General features: G+C 46.5%; 1 protein-coding gene across 1 annotated transcript in view; it reads right to left on the bottom strand.

Moving 5' to 3' along the window:
* COL11A1 (collagen type XI alpha 1 chain) overlaps window positions 1-18010 on the bottom strand; it is a 253934-nt gene that overhangs the window by 140235 nt on the left and 95689 nt on the right. The window contains exons 5-6 of the mRNA XM_073642853.1: window positions 16185-16313; window positions 20-136 (exon numbers count right to left, since the gene is read on the bottom strand). Coding sequence (XP_073498954.1) covers window positions 20-136; window positions 16185-16313 — 246 coding nt within the window. The remainder of the gene's footprint in view (window positions 1-19; window positions 137-16184; window positions 16314-18010) is intronic.

The raw sequence follows: 18010 nt of genomic DNA, 5'->3' as shown, positions 1-18010 counted from the left end.
CAACATATATTTACTATACCTCAGTCTGAACTACATAATCTTCAGCAATTATAGGTGTCTCTGTAACAAAGTCAGGCTCCTTGTAATCTGCTCCCCCATACTCATAGTCATATTCGATTAGTTCTTCAGGTGCATACTATATTGCAAAAGGAAGATTTGTTAGGCAAGGCTTTGTTAGTTAGCAGATTACAAGCATGGTTACAGCTATTATGTGTGCAATGCTTCTTCCCATTCGACATTGACTTACAATGCAGAATTCATTGCAACACATAATATGGCTTTACTAAGCAATGGAGCTCTTGTGAGCAAATGTCACAGGGAACCCAGAAACTCAGTGGTTTTTCAGCTTTATAGGGAATCTGTCACTAGGTTTTTGCAACCCCATCTGGGAGCATCATAATGTAGAGGCAGAGACCCTGATTCTAGTGATATGTCACTTACTGGGTTGCTTGATGCAGTTTTGATAACACTCCTGTTTTTCTGATGCAGATCTAGCAGTTCTCTGAATGATGAGCCCTGTATAACCCTGCCCACACCACTGATTGGCAGCTTTCTGTGTACATTGTGCATAGGCAGAAAGCTGCCAATCAGTGGTGGGAGTGGGGTTACACTGAACACATGGACTACATGGCACAAGACAAACTAGTCCTGTAGTGATAATCTCCTACTGATAAAACACTGATTTTATTGGAACAACAACAAGAAGCCCAGTAAGTGACACATCACTGGAATCAGGGTCTCTTCTCCTACATCATGCTGCTCTCAGATTAATTGGCAAAACCCTGCTGGCATATTCCTTATAAATATCCATTTAAAGTGGAACTAAACAAGTGATATCAAAGTTTCACATGGAAAGATGACTAAGCTTTTTAATGATTTACATCAAATGTGTACCCAATGTATTTGTTAAAGGGAACATGTCACCTGATCCATGCTGCCCAAACCATAGAATCATAGAATGCTAGAGTTGGAGATTACCTCCAGGGTCATCGTGTCCAACCCCCTGATCAGTACAGGAGTCACTAAACCATCTCAAACAGATGTCTGTCCAGCCTCTGTTAGAAGACTTCCATTGAAGGAGAACTCACCACCTCTTGTGGCCGCCTGTTCCACTCATTGATCACCCTCACTGCCAAAAAGTCTTTTCTAATATCTAATCTGTATCTTCTCCCTTTCAGTTTCATCTCATTGCTTCTCGTGTTTCTATGTGCAAATGAGAATAAGGCAGCATGAATCAGAACCTGGCTGCACTATTGCACTAGAGAATATATACTTTACAGATCCAGCCAGGGACCATAGCCGGAGGGAAGACTAGTCTGGCTTAGTCTCCAGGCTGCTTCCCCCAGTGCTGCTGGAAGTGATTGACAGATTTCTCATGTAGCGTGAATCAGGTGACAGGTTCCTTTTAATTGGCCATGGCACTATTCATCATAATCTAAGATACCTTAGAATTGCAAATTATATAAATGTGATGATCAACTCCTAAAATATCTAAAAATGTTAATTGGGTTTAATTCCACTTTAAGATCGTTTTGCATTGTTATAGGCAGATTAAAGGGTTTTTTTTTCACACAACAAGCTTTAATGGCTCATTGATTAGATATATCATCAATGTTTGACAAGGAGGCTTAATTTCGGATGGATCCTAGAGGAAAGGGGCCCAGGATGCCCTTATGCATTTTTTAGCTGCAGAGCAGCAGAGATTGGTAATATATTGGAATTGTAGCATAGCCCCATACACTTGAATAGTGCTGGTCTTAGAAAGCACAAGAGGGGAACAACGCCTCATGGTGCCTACGCACCAGGTCGTGCATCTGTAGCACCCTGAGGATTCGGCTGCTACAGGGGTATTGCACCTCAACCCAGAGGTGTGATATTCCACTCCCGGATAAGGATGGAGAGTGGAACTGAGCTCGGTAGGCTGCATGCACTACACACATCCCATTTCCGAGGAGCAGACCGACGGTACTCCCACTTAGAAATGTGCAGGTACGACCGAGTCTGTTCCTGGCTGGAGTGGGAGGGGGGTGGTACATCCCAAGTAGTGTAGGGGCAGATAGGGGGAGCAGCCTGGGTAAAGTTAGGAGCTCATTGGGTGCTGGTCACCTGAGCTCACACATAGAGGGTGTATATAAGGTGGGCACCAACTAAGAACAGGGTCAGTCAGTTGCAGAGAACAAGTCAGGAGCAGAGGAGAAGAAAGACCCAGAGTGAGAGAGGAGAAAAGAGAGAGACCCAGAGGCACAGAAGAAAAGGACTCCAAGATCCCAACTAAAATCCCCGGGTGAAGAGTCGGCATCAGGGTACCGGAACCCAAGCTGGTGGGGGTAAAAACATTCCCCAGCCAGAGACCGGAGACCGTGGGCAGCGTTTGCCACGGTCACCCACCACATCCACCCCGAAGGCACACCACATGAAGGGTCAGGGAACCCAGGGCCAAGGGTGTCCCAACAGAAGGCCCGAGGGAGCTGGACCTAGGTGGATCACTGGTGGGGACGGCCAGAGAACGGGACAGAAGGAGAGCTCAGGGCCACGCTCCGGACTTGTTTGGGGGTTGGCTGGATCCAGGACCTGGTGGACGCAGCACGGCTCGGGTGGTCACTCGAAGCTGGAGTGACCAGTACAACATCTGCAGTAAGCAAACACCCTTAACTGCACAACCCGACTCTGTCTTCACTGCCGTCTGCACTGCACCACCACAACCCCCATCCTCTGCACCTGTCCCCTCTGAGGCTATACCCCTCCCGTTGGGGGTTATTCCACCAAGCTGCGCACCCACCATCAGCCTCAGCGGACCCTGCTGCAGCGGCGGCCACAGTGACCGCATCACAACGGGTGGCGTAGTCGACACAAAAGAACTCTTAATAACATCTGTAGGACTGCCACATAACACTGAGTTTGACGCCCTGGGCACGGGCCGGGTCACAGCCGCTCGGAGACTACAACCCCCCATCTGATCCGGTGCCGGGTATTCCCCTCAAAAAAGGAATATGTCCCAGGGGGCGCGTCAACTTTGGCGTAGTCGGCAGGATTACATGCCCGCAACACCCGGGTACTGCGTGCCTGAAGAAAAGTGCAAGTTTACCTCAGAAAGAAGTCTCCCGCCGGTTCCGGAGGGTCCACGCCATCGGACCCCATCACAGGTCGTTTCCCGCCGATTGTCCGCCATTTCCAGCTTGTTCCCGCCATCTGCAGAGTTTCCCGCCACTGGGCGACGCTTCCCGCCAAATCCGAAGATTTCCCGCCTTGGAAGAGCAGCGGACGCCATTATGGGCGTGCCAAAGGAGGGCAAGAGGCCGCCTCCCATCGTGGGCCAGGACAGAAAATGGCGCCAAAAGTGGAAACCACCCCCACCAACAGAGACTGTGATGCTAGAGGTGTCTGTCAGCGTGAAAGAACCGCCCCTGGAGCTGACAGTCACCCAGTGGCCCCGGGACCGCCCTCGAAGTGGGAGGAGACGAAAGAAAAGAACGAAGATGGGTGCCGCCTGGAGCAGTCTGGAGCGAGCGCACCCGGAGGCAAGAAGTCTGGAGAGGAGTAGCAGAGAAGCTCACCCGGAGATGTCCAGAGAGCAGAGCAGCACCGGCCCGCTGGCCAGGAGCCTGCTGGAAGAAGAGCAGAGCAGCACCGACCCGTTGGTCAGGAGCCTGCTGGACACCACGACCCCACTAGGCCTAGTGGAGGTCCTTGCACAGCTCCCCCGAGACCGGGAGTGTGCACAGACTGCCCTGGAGGGCCTCGCACGGAGGATGGCCCGGGTACAGCGAGAGGCATTGGCGGAGTGGAGCCGTGAGATGGCCCAGCAAACCAAGACCCGGAGCACGCCAGCCGAGATGAGGAAGCAGACCGCCTCTGAGGATGGCGCGGGAGGACCCAAGGCCGGAGACGGCGCCGAGGAGGGAGCCGAACGCATGGAGGCAGGTAAAGGGGACGTCTATACCCCAAGCCGTGACACCGCTTACCTGCCCCAGCTCCCCGTCGCAGAGCCCGAAAGTCCCCCTGCTGTGCCCGAAAACGCCATGTCACCGACGCAGACTAGGCCCCAACCGGAAGCCGCCGCCGCGACCCCTGTGACGTCACACGCCTCGACCCCGAGCGTGACCAAGCAGGAAGTACCACCAGCCTGGTCGCAGGGCCTAGAATTCCCGGGCGTCGCATCACCTACAGCGCCCCCTACCTCCGCGGAGCCTCCGGCCTGGTCGCAAGGCCAGGTAGCCCAGGGCGCCGCCGTATTAACGGTGCCCTTCACCTTCCAGGTGCCCCAGGCCTGGCCGCAAGGCCTGGGCAACCCGGGCGCCACCACCACCGCGCCCGCACCCGTAAAATCAAGGGTGCCGCGTCTGGGAGAGGACTTGTTTGCCCAGCACACGTGGCCGGACGGGCAGCCTTTCATCTGGCCCCAGAAGTATTACGAACTGGAGCACCAGAGGAGGGTTGGGGCCATGTGTGCACCCCTGATTCCGGCTCCGAAGCCCGTAATAAGGATCTCGCCCCCGCTAGCGGAAGCGCAGTTTGAGTGGGACCCCACCGGAGAAGATCTAATGGGGTTCACTCAGGAAACCAGGGCAGCTGCAGCGGAGCGTGCTGAGTGCTGCCGCCAACAGCTCGAGGAGTTTGCGAGGGAGCGGAGAGAGAGGCGGGTCCGGGAACAGCAAGCTCAAGTAAAGAGCGCGGAGCAGAAGAGCCGGACCAGGAGGGACCCCCGTGCAGCGCACAGTCCCCGTACCACCGGGACTGTAATAAAGTTTAACCTGCAGCATGGGTGGGGCTTCATCAGAGACCACAACACCCCCGGCGACGTCTTTGTCACGCGCAGAGACGTGGAGTCCCATCTGCCGGAGGGGCACAGAGGTCGTGACCTCTACATCGGAGACGAGGTCACCTTCACCCGGCACAAGTGTGCCAAAGGACCTTACGCCCTCCATGTGCACCGCCTGACGGAGGAGGAGTTGCGGTGCGAGGAGGAGGAGCAAGAGGACCCGGACGGGTCTGAAGTTACAACCAGCTATAAGCAAAGAGCAGGAGGAAGACGCCGTTGAGTGCGGCAGAGCAGTAGATGTAAATAGTTACCCGACCGGGTACCAAAGAGACTGTTGCTACATATATATAGTCCCCGTTGGGACCAGCTGAGTGAACTGTTTACCCGTTAACCCCTTAATCCCACAGGCTGAGGGCTGTGAGCAGCCATTCCCTTCCCTCTACCTGGCCGAGGACTGAGAGCGGCCAACTTCCCCTGTATATAGTTGCGCTTCCTAAAGCGCCCCCTACCGGTTTTATAGGAAAACCAGTTTTTCTAAGAGACTGTCGCACTTTTCCCGGACACACGTTGCACAGTGTCCGGAGGAGGAACCTGAAACAAGAGACGACGAGAATGTTTATATGAAAAGTTTTATATATATATAATGTTTTATATGTTTTATTATGTTTATATGAAAAAAAAAAAAAATTTGTATGTTTTGGTGTTGTTTTATGTCTTACAGCCCGAGGACGTGCTGTGATTTACCAGGGGGGAATGTAGCACCCTGAGGATTCGGCTGCTACAGGGGTATTGCACCTCAACCCAGAGGTGTGATATTCCACTCCCGGATAAGGATGGAGAGTGGAACTGAGCTCGGTAGGCTGCATGCACTACACACATCCCATTTCCGAGGAGCAGACCGACGGTACTCCCACTTAGAAATGTGCAGGTACGACCGAGTCTGTTCCTGGCTGGAGTGGGAGGGGGGTGGTACATCCCAAGTAGTGTAGGGGCAGATAGGGGGAGCAGCCTGGGTAAAGTTAGGAGCTCATTGGGTGCTGGTCACCTGAGCTCACACATAGAGGGTGTATATAAGGTGGGCACCAACTAAGAACAGGGTCAGTCAGTTGCAGAGAACAAGTCAGGAGCAGAGGAGAAGAAAGACCCAGAGTGAGAGAGGAGAAAAGAGAGAGACCCAGAGGCACAGAAGAAAAGGACTCCAAGATCCCAACTAAAATCCCCGGGTGAAGAGTCGGCATCAGGGTACCGGAACCCAAGCTGGTGGGGGTAAAAACATTCCCCAGCCAGAGACCGGAGACCGTGGGCAGCGTTTGCCACGGTCACCCACCACATCCACCCCGAAGGCACACCACATGAAGGGTCAGGGAACCCAGGGCCAAGGGTGTCCCAACAGAATGCCCGAGGGAGCTGGACCTAGGTGGATCACTGGTGGGGACGGCCAGAGAACGGGACAGAAGGAGAGCTCAGGGCCACGCTCCGGACTTGTTTGGGGGTTGGCTGGATCCAGGACCTGGTGGACGCAGCACGGCTCGGGTGGTCACTCGAAGCTGGAGTGACCAGTACAACATCTGCAGTAAGTAAACACCCTTAACTGCACAACCCGACTCTGTCTTCACTGCCGTCTGCACTGCACCACCACAACCCCCATCCTCTGCACCTGTCCCCTCTGAGGCTATACCCCTCCCGTTGGGGGTTATTCCACCAAGCTGCGCACCCACCATCAGCCTCAGCGGACCCTGCTGCAGCGGCGGCCACAGTGACCGCATCACAACGGGTGGCGTAGTCGACACAAAAGAACTCTTAATAACATCTGTAGGACTGCCACATAACACTGAGTTTGACGCCCTGGGCACGGGCCGGGTCACAGCCGCTCGGAGACTACAACCCCCCATCTGATCCGGTGCCGGGTATTCCCCTCAAAAAAGGAATATGTCCCAGGGGGCGCGTCACATCACTCGCACATTGATGAGGTTTTTAATCAATGCATTATCAATGCATATACTGGCAAAAACCACTAATTGCTTTCTATGATGATTAATTTTAGAGTTATGTTTACTTATAAGCAAATAAGCTCCATAGGATACAATGATGAACATATACACAAAGTAAGGGGACAGCAGAAGTTGTATATATTTAGCTGTTATGATGAATGCAGCTTTAAAGGGAATCTGTGAAAAGGTTTTTTGCTGTTTAATCCAAGAGCAGCATGATGTAGGGGCAGAGAGCCTGATGCCAGGGATGTGTCACTTACTCAGCAGCTTGCTGTAGTTTCAATACAATCAATGTTTTATCAGCAGGAGATTATCAATGCAGGACTAGGTATCACGTGCCAGATAGTCCAGCTATTCTTTGTAAACCCGCCACCACCACTGATTGGCAGCTTGCTGACAGTGTTCACATGGAGCTGCCAATCAGGGGTGTGAGCAGGGCTGAGCATTCATAGCACTACTACAGTGTATCTGCTGTAGCGAAAATGGATTTTATCAAAACTGCATCAAGCAGTCCAGTAAGTGACACATAGCTGGAATCAGGCTCTCTGTCCCTACAACAGTATCCTCCAACTCCAGAGGCACCAACAAATGATGTTTTCAGGATTTCCTTATTATAGCACAAGTGATGGAATTATCAACTGGGCAATACTAAGGAAATTCTGACAACATGATTTGTTGGTGGCTCTTGAAGACTGGAGTTAGGGAACACTGCCCTACATCATGCTGCACTCAGATTCCATAGAAAATGTCTGCTGATAGATTCCCTTTGATCTTGCAAGTGAAATGACAATGAAAGACTATTACATAATAGATTTCAAAAGAAATGGTTCAAATCACTACTATCAATTACTATGAAATTATTTCCCCCAAAAATGACAAAAATAATCCTACGACTAGAAATAATGGACCATTTGATTTCCATCATAGATATTCAAACTAAAACTGGTAGAGCAGCAATATGGGAAAAAATATGTGCGTGAAGGACAACGTTATAATTTCTTTCACCATGAAAACATTTTTGACAAACACTGGAGAATTTTCAGTTTTAGTTGCACATAGACATGTTCAGATGAGAGGCCAACTGTGTCAAATTTCCTGAACTTCTCCAAGTTTTTGAAGACTAACTCCTATTAAAATGTCGTTTCCCTTCGCTGTGCATTTATATTGGAACCACTTTACTCCGGGCGAGAAATGGCTGAGACTGTCATGTCCTTTGACTAACGCTGGAATGATCTGACACATAAAACATTTTCACAGGCAGTACCAGGACTTCTCATGTGTCGGTGACATTTTCACCTCTCAGCGCGCACAGTCTACAGATGTGTGTTTATAAGGTCCGACGCAGACTAATATGCCATATCCAGATGTTGTGATCTAGGTAACATTCCAGGACATTTTGGATCGTGGCCTTTTCTGTTTATTTAGCATATTCCAATCAGTAGGGAGAGTAGTCATAGTAGTGAAGTAGCAGATGTATGGTTTTAGTGGGACTTTGTTGGTAATTGCTCCCACCATTCAGATGTGATCTATTCCTATAAACCTGATATTGATATTTTTGGGACATTTGGGGCCTGATTCATCATTTATTATTTTTTTAAGTCACTTTTTTTTTTTTTTTTTTATGTTGTCGCATTCATTTACTTTTATTGTGCCAAATTCTCCCAAATGGCGTACTTGGTTCACGAGTTTTGTGCAAAGTCAAAAATAGTTTTTATTTCTGTCTTTAACCTGTTTTTTAAATACTTAGTTTCATGTTTTGCAAAAATGTCCCAAAATTTGCGCAGAAATTTATTGGCATGCAAAAAATCACTGATGCACTTAGAGTGCCGGGTGGTCCGCCTGATCTAATAATAGGGGCATGTAATAGGCTGTTAGCTGGGCACCGTGCTTTACATGTGTGTGACTTGTGCCCTATTCCAAGCCTCATCTGTGCGCAGTTCTAATACTGGGCAATCACCCCCTCTGTGAACTGGCAAGCTGTGAGTGGTTGCTTCATCACTATTTTGCACCTGTGCTACCCCCACCTTTATTAAGGGGGTCTGCTGTCTTCTGTTTGTGCATTAGTTTCTGTGACAATGGCTGGTAAATACTATTGCATTTTTGCTGCTTATAATTGAATTTTTGGGGAATTTTTTAAAGTTCCTTTGGCCCAGCTTTTGATTTTACTTTATGCAGACAATCACTCCAGGTTGTGGGTGTGTAGGGGCGTAAGTAGTACAAAACTTTGCAACTTTTCACAAGTGATGAATCAGGTGAAAACATCTGGAAACCTAAACTCTGTCCACAATGGGGAACTTAAAAAAAAAATACATAAATATAAAATAGACTTTAAAAAAAGCGCACGTTAAAAGAAAAATTAGGCGAAAATGAAAAACGGGCAAAAACTAGACAAAAAAAGGGCAAATCGGGCCCTTTGTTTTAGGTAGCTTTTCTCTACCCCATTCCTTTACAGTCTAGAATTTAATGTGCGCTGACTCTACAGATTTTAATGGCTCCTATGAAAAGACACAGACTGATATCAAACAGTAACCTAATTAAAAGTGCTGCAATTAATTGACTACATACGCCATGAGTAAAAAGAGCATGATAATCATACAGCTCAGTTCTTTAGAAGCAATGTAGAGCATACAAAAAGGCCAAATAGTATTTTCCCTCTAGTCCATGGGTATCTGAGTCGGCCTCCACCCAGCTGGGGCGTAATGGCGGCCAATTGTTATTGTGGTCTCGCTCGCCGGCGGGTCGTCCTCAGCAGAATGAAAAGGGGAAAATTGTGGAAAGGATGTAGGATCAGCCTGTCTCAATAAGCAATGTCCAGACCTCAGGTGCAACAGGAAGAAAAACTCACTTTTAGGCCACGGCCCCACTATCAGTATTTGGTCAGTATTCGGTCAGTATTTTTTCTCAGGAGTGAGAGACAAAACCAGGTGAGGAACAATCAGAGAAAAGGTATAATAGAAACAAGTCACCAATTCTGCATGTATCACCCACTCCTGGTTTTGGCTCCTGAGAAAAAATACTGACCGAACACTGACCAAATACTGATAGTGGGGCCGTGGCCTAAGATTGAGTGAGAGGATATAAATGAACCTGTGCAGACGCACCTCACGTCATGTGCCGAGAAGCGTGTATGTGACACAGTTATCTGTTTTTCTACTTTTCCAGCAGAAATTATGAACCACATGTTCAAAAATGGCGGCATACTGTAGCTGGACACCAAAATGTTTGCTGCTTTCTGAATAACATTGGCCAATGATCGGACTATACTCTATCCTTCTGAGTTTTTTAGTCAGAGCGAGACCCTCTGCAAGCAGTGAACGGGTTAAAACCATTTGAAACCGCAAATTACAGCCGTATAGAGACATTGTCTGGAAAACGCATTAGAGGTGAATTTCTTTTGAATATATATTTTCCCTGAATGCCTCGGAATATTTCCACGATGATCTCAGCGCTCCTATTTTCCACAAGAAGCAGCGTTATCATGTTACACAGTAGCTCTGAGGGATGTTTGTATCAATGGATTGTACATTTCAGAAGTCGGGGCCTCCAGAGACATCTCTCCCATGGCAAAAACACATGGTTCTCATTTGGAAGGCAAAGAGCAGACACAAAGACAACATGGACCCGGCAGATCGAGCCATAGGATTCCTATTGCCTTACTTTTTTCCCCACCTCTCCACCGGATTTACTAAGTAAAACAGGAAATAATCATTGTCCACTGGAAAAACATCAAATACCATAGAGAAAAACACTGTATTCCTGGTCTAGAGCCTATAATTAACTAATAAATACTGAATTCATTGGTTCATTACTGTAATAACCTGTTCTCAAGAATTAGAAAAAGTTATGGGATGCACCAGAGTCAGAATTGATTATGTATGTATCAGGAGTCCTGTGTACAGCAGGAGAGAGTTGCATTCTGACAGAAGGTGATATTATTTGCGTGAGGCTGTGTGTTCAGGAGAGATATACTGCAGGAGGCTGTAAATAAAGAGGGATGAGGAGAGATGTGCTGATGGAGGGGGCTGAAAGGAGTGATGTACTGCAGGAGGCTGTAAATAAAGAGGGATGAGGAGAGATGTGCTGATGGAGGGGGCTGAAAGGAGTGATGTACTGCAGGAGGCTGTAAATAAAGAGAGATGAGGAGAGATGTGCTGATGGAGGGGGCTGAAAGGAGTGATGTACTGCAGGAGGCTGTAAATAAAGAGGGATGATGAGTGATGTGCTGATGGAGGGGACTCGAAGGAGTGATGTACTGCAGGAGGCTGTAAATAAAGAGGGATGATGAGTGATGTGCTGATGGAGGGGACTCGAAGGAGTGATGTACTGCAGGAGGCTGTAAATAAAGAGGGATGATGAGTGATGTGCTGATGGAGGGGACTCGAAGGAGTGATGTACTGCAGGAGGCTGTAAATAAAGAGGGATGATGAGTGATGTGCTGATGGAGGGGACTCGAAGGAGTGATGTACTGCAGGAGGCTGTAAATAAAGAGGGATGAGGAGAGATGTGCTGATGGAGGGGGCTGAAAGGAGTGATGTACTGCAGGAGGCTGTAAATAAAGAGGGATGAGGAGAGATGTGCTGATGGAGGGGGCTGAAAGGAGTGATGTACTGCAGGAGGCTGTAAATAAAGAGGGATGAGGAGAGATGTGCTGATGGAGGGGGCTGAAAGGAGTGATGTACTGCAGGAGGCTGTAAATAAAGAGGGATGATGAGTGATGTGCTGATGGAGGGGACTCGAAGGAGTGATGTACTGCAGGAGGCTGTAAATAAAGAGGGATGAGGAGTGATGTGCTGCTGGAGGGGGCTGAAAGGAGTGATGTACTGCAGGAGGCTGTAAATAAAGAGAGATGAGGAGTGATATCCTGAAGGAGGGGGCTGAAAGGCGTGATGTACTGCAGGAGGCTGTAAATAAAGAGAAATTAGGAGTGATATCCTGAAGGAGGGGGCTTGAAAGGAGTGATGCACTGCAGAATGGGCTGCATATAGAGGATTTGAGAAGAACAATATGCTGCAGTAGGAGGCTGTATATAGAGGGACTGGGGGGAGTGAGGTGCTGTATAAGGACTTCAAACGGAGGGGATGATGGGAGCAATGTGTTGAAGAAACCGATATTGACAATGACTCAGAGTAGCCTTGTGCTGCAGGAGACAGTATAAAGAGAGAGATAAGAGGAGCAGTATTCTGCTGGAGGAGGCTGTATGTAGAATGGCTGAGGGAAGCAATGTGCTGCAAGAGGCTGTATATAGATGGGCTGAAAGGAGCAATGTCCTGCAGAAGAGGGCTGTATAAATAGGATGCTGAGAGTAGTGATGTACTACAAGATAGTACCTTACATAGCGAGGTTGAGAGGATTGATATACCCCAGGATGGTACCGTAAGTAGAGGAACTTAGGGAAGGAATGTACTACATGAAGGAGTTGTATATAGAGGGGCTGGGAGGAAAGCTGTACTGCAAGATGAGGCTGTATATAGAGGGGTGGAGGAGCAATGTACTGAAAGAGGTTGTATATAGAGGAGTTGAAGAGTGCTGTGCTGCAGGAGGTTTGCTGTGTATGAAGGGGCTGATAGGAGCAATGTGCTATAGGAGGCTGTGTATAAAAGAGCTTAGAAGAGCTATGTGCTGCAGAAGGTTTACTGTACATAAAGAGGGATGAGAGAAGAAGTATACTGCTGGAGGATGCTGTAGAGGGAAGCAATGTGATGCAAGATGCTGTACATAGAGCTGGAGCCAGGGTAACCCTACTTCCCCAGCACATGTGTAAAAAGAGGCTAGCAAGAATTTAGGGCCCCCATAGACATTATATAGGTGTAGGCTGAACAACCATTCGGCTGCCAACAATCTTTCCAACCACACCCATATACAGGAACATTCTGCTTAGCTAAGCGTTCTTGTGTTTATCTGAGAGAGCTACTGCTAAACTCTTCTGCCCTCTTCCAAACCCTTCTGGCAACAGCCTATCTTGGACCTGAGCAAAAGAATCGGCCATTGGGCATCCAGCAGGCTTGGTCCTTTTCTCACCCGAAGACATAGGATGAGAGTTAGTAGGATAACATTCACATTGGACTGTCAGCTGATCCTGGCGATATCTGCAGGTTCAGCTGAACTTTAGTCGAAGATTTATACATAGAAAGCTCTGTGAAAAAGTTTAAGGCATATTGGGAAAAAATGCTACAACATAAGAATGCTTTCAAAAATGATCAATGATCAAAATGCAAAGTAAATGAACTAAAGAAATCTAATTAAAATATTTTTTTTGTGTTATCATCCTTTGCCTTCAAAATAGCATCAATTATTTTAGGTACACTTGCATCCAGTTTTCGAAAGAACTTAGCAGAGAGGTTATTCCAAACATCTTGGAGAACTAACCACAGATCTTATGTGGATTTTAGCTTCCGCAGATCCTTCTATCTCTTCATATAATCCCAGACAGACCTGATGATGTTGAGATCGCATCTCTGTTGGGGTCATATCATCACTTCCAGGACTCCTTGTACTTTATGCTGAAAATAATTCTTAATGACATTGGCTGTATGTTTAGGGTTATTATTGGAGCCAATCAGATACCTGCCTGATGGTATAGTATGGAGAATAAGTATCTGTCAGAATTTCTCAGCACTGAAGACACCATTAATCATGACCATATCACCAGCTCAGTTTGTTGAAATTCTGCAAAGAAACTCCACCATGCTTCATTGTTTGCAGACACTCATTGTACCGCTCTCCAGCCCTTCTGAGAACATACTGCCTTCTGTTACAGCCAAATATTGCACATTATAACTCATCAGTCCAGAGAACCCACTGCCATTTTTCTGCAACCCAGTTTCTATATTTTCCATAAATAGTTGAGTTCCTTGGTCTTCGTTCCATATGAAAGGTATGGCCGTATGGCTTTTTGGCTGCAATTCTTCCATGAAGACCAATTCTGTCCAGACTTCTCCAAACCATAGATGGGTGTAGCTGGGTCCCACTGGTTGCTGCCAGTTTTGGGTTGATGGCACTGCTGGACATCTTTCAATTTCGAGGGGAAGTAAGCATGATTCATATTTCATCTGCTGCATTAGAGGGAATCTGTCAACAGGTTTTTGTTATGGCATCTGAGCGCTGCATGATGTAGGAACACAAAATTCAATTCCAGCAATTTATCACTTACTGATCCGCTTGGTACAGATTAGATAAAATTCATGTATTCCCTGCTGCAAATGTAACAGGTTTTGGAATGCAAAGCTCTGTATAACCCCTAGCCCACCGCTGATTGGAAGCTTCCTGTGTACACTGTGCATTGTCAGCAAATCGACAGTGGTCCCCTAGTAATAATCCACTGCTGATAAAACACTAATTGTACTAGAACGACAGCAAGCTGCTGAGCAAGTGACACATCACAAGAATCAGGCTACCTGCCCCTACATCAAGCTGATATCAGATTAAATATAAAAAAACCTGCTGACATATTTCCTTTAAGTTTCTTTCACAGACCACTATGGTCATGAAAGTTAACCATTTATTTATGCTTCTTCAGAAGAGTTTGAAAAGCACATCTTGAAACCCGAGTCTGCTATGAAATCTTTGCCTGGGAGAGACCTTGCTGATGCAGTATAACTTCCTTGTGTCTTATTGCTGTGCTCAGTCTTTCCATGAAGTATGACCTGTGACATGAACTGTCTCCACAACCTCTTTGTAGTAGAATTTGGCTGTTCCTCACTTAGTTTTAAGCCTCGCACAGCCGTTTCTGTTTTAGTTAATGATTAGTGCTGAGCGAGTATGTTCTGTCCGAGTATGCTCGGGTGAGCACCGAGTATTTACAGCAGCTCGGTGATAAGGTTAAATCACTCCGTGTGCATGATTTGCAACTGTTTGACAGCTTTATTACATGTGGGAAATGTGTATGAAATAGACATTCCTCCCATGTAATAAAACTGTTAAATAGTTGCAAATCATGCACACAGGAGCGATTCAAACATAGCACGGAGCAGCTGTAACTACTCGGTGCTCGTCCGAGCATACTCGCCGAAAGGGTTAATAGAACATACTCGCTCAACACTATTAATGATTGTTTCACCTTGCATTTGAATAAGATCTTTATCACCTGTTTTGTATAATATGTTAACACTCATACACCTGACTATAAACCTATAAAATCCTTGACTTTGTGCAAAGTCTACCTAGAGAAATTGATGCTGTTTTTTAAAGCATTCTTCCTTCGCAGCACTTTTTTCACACCTGCCTAAAACTTTTGCAGAGTTCTGTAGATTCACCCAGAATGCAATGTTTGTGTTATGTAATTGTAGGATTTTTTTGCAACCACATCTGAGGACTGTGCGTTTCTTAGGTGTGTGTATATACAGTATATATGGCTGTAGATGGATGGGCCATATGCGATGATGCAAAATTCCAAAGGCGGACAGAATTGTCAAGCAGCAGTCATGTATCTGACCAAGGGAACAATGGTTGTATTGGAGCCGCAACCTCAGACAGCAACAGAAAGTTGCGATCCTCACAGTGTGCAGATGCAAGCAGAAGCCAGGTCTGCACTGGCTCTGATAACCCAGAGGAGGAGTTACGAGGGTGCGATGAGGTGAAAGCACTAAGATAAGGAAAAGACTGATGGAAGGAACCCCCATTACCAGGATCCAAGCAAACAAAGGTGAGGGCTTACATGCTTAAAACGATTTTCTGACTATACACGTGATCAAAGCCGAACCACTTGTCAATCTGATCCCTATTACAAGCATTTTGGAGATTTTTACATTTTGAAATGGATTTTGAAAAACCCTTTAACTACAATGAAACAGAAAGTAATAGAAAATATGGTTAATACAAAATAATGCTAGAAATTATTATAATAACATATGCAATTAAAGGTTGTAAAGAATTAATAAAATATTTTGCTTATCCTTTCATTATAAAGTACTGAGTTAAAATTAATAAAGCGTCCATATAACATTAGAAAAAAAAGGTCTCTTTACAGAAACAGCACCACTCTAGTCATTAGGCTAGATCAGGTATTGCAGCTCAGACCAATTTATTTACATGAGGTTTAATTGCAATACCAGAATGAGTCTAGTGCGGTTCCTGGAAAAAGCCGCTGTTTTTCTAATTTATTACAAGACCTCATGTGATAGGATGATCAGGATAACGATCCCTTTTTATTGTGTTTAGATAAGTTGAGCGAACGGAAAATCTAATTTTTGCTTCAATATACAAATCTAAATTTGAAGAATGACACAAAGAATCTGTTTCCTTAAGGTTAGTTTTTCCATAATCACCATCTTAATGCATCGAGAATAACAGTATAAAAGCGGGTGATGTTTTTGGATCCCCAAACAGAAGCATTGAGATGCAGCCCTTTTAATTCATTTATCATCTCTAGAACTTTATGTATAAAATGGACTGCATATCAATGTCAAACCCAAGAGCAGAGCAGGCGTAACCCTTACCTCATCAACGCTTGGATCCTGAGCTTGCGGCATATTGGGTGCTGGGGTGTCACAGTCCGTCATGTAATGTTCACAGTAGTCGTAGGCAGCTTTGGGGTCATCAACAATCAGTAGCTGCTGGATATCACCCTAAGGAAACAAAATAATGGGAAAAATTGTTAGAAAAAATACCGGCATGTCATATTTTATAGAAGTGATAAATGACAGCCTTAATTTTACTTAGATTGACTCTGGACACTTGCACTCACTTCCTCCAGTGAAATCCCAGTCTGGCCATATTAAAAAGGCACGTATGAGTACTTACAAGACATATAACAGGCAGCGAGGGGATACTAAACACAAACCTTCTGCAGCACATAAAATCTGTCAAAAGAAATGAATGCACAAACTTTTATTGTTCTAAAAACAGCTTCATTAGTTTGGTTGCCTTAAACCTATGATGTATGGCTCATGCTATACTACCGCCATACTCATCGACGGTAATTTACATATGCAAGCTCAACTGTGCCATCTAGTGGTAGCATTATTGCAATATGCTTTATTATGTTTCCTACTTTTTTTATTTGTATAGCACCTACACATGCTGTGGCTCTGTATACTGAGTATCGAGAGCAAATGTAAGCATTGGCGCCGTTAGAGCTATCCATAGATGATGGAAGGAGGTAAGGAGAATTAAAGGGTTATTCCCTTCTTATAAGATGGGTACATGTGCAAAATGCTCATAAAAACAAGAAAATTTGCAGTATATTTATTATTAAAATTTTGCCTTGTTCTCCCCAGATCTTTATTTTTTTTCATTTTGTTTGCTGCTCATTGCCAAGAGGACCGGTCACAGTGCTCACAAGCTGAGATGAGCGAACTCAAACTGTAAAGTTTGGGGTTCATACGGTGCTGAGCTCTAAACATGGACTTCCTTTGGAAGTCCATTTTATAGTTTGAGAGGAGAGAGATTTCCCAGCTCTAAACTTCAGGTCCCCAGGTTCAAGTTCGGGTGCAGTTCTCGTACCCAAAGCGAACTTTGGACTAAGGTTTGGTCGGGTACCAGAACCAGAACTTCTATGAGTCTGCTCATCCCTACGCACAAGCTCTTTTAGGCTGGTTTCACACATCCTGATTTTTCCAGTCCTAGAAAAACCCATACCGGAGATATCCGTGTCTGTGTGTCCATATTTCCATGTGCGGCACACATGTGGCAACCATGTGCCGTCCGTGTGCCGCATCAGGAACACAAGTACTGGCGTCTGGGAATCAGCGGTAGAGTTAGCGCTGTTCCCAAGCGCCGGATGCTGAATGCTGCCCTCATCATTGTCCCTTACGCACGCTGTACTAGTAGTAGTGGGAGTAGTAGTCTGCTCCTGTTGTGTCCATGTGTAAAAACAAGAATAAAATAATAAAATCCTTATACTCACCTGTTTGGAGGTGTCCCTCACTGTAATCCTCTGCCCGCTGACGCCGAGGAGCCGGGGAGAATGAGCCAGGGGGCCTGCACTGAGTAGGGCCCAGCACTGAGCGGAGCTCACTGAGTGACCGGACACCACTCCTGAGCTCAGTGCAGCTCCGGAGCCGCTCGCTGGAGCGGCTCATTCTCCCCGGCTCCTCGGCGTCAGCGGGCTGAGGATTACAGCGGGGGACATCTCCGGACAGGTGAGTATAAGGATTTTATTATTTTATTCTTATTTTTACACATGGACACTGTGGGAGCAGAATACTACTCCCAACATTGTCCCCTACTCGTGCTGATCACAGCGTGAGCAAGAGACAATGATAAGGGCAGCGTTTACCACCCAGCGCTTGGGAACAGCGCTAACTGTACGCCGATTCCCATT

The sequence above is a fragment of the Phyllobates terribilis genome, unplaced genomic scaffold (genome assembly GCF_046119375.1).
Source record: "Phyllobates terribilis strain yellow unplaced genomic scaffold, ASM4611937v1 Scaffold_8__6_contigs__length_399053987, whole genome shotgun sequence".
NCBI lineage: Eukaryota > Metazoa > Chordata > Amphibia > Anura > Dendrobatidae > Phyllobates > Phyllobates terribilis.
This window is presented reverse-complemented; position numbering and strand designations above follow the sequence as displayed.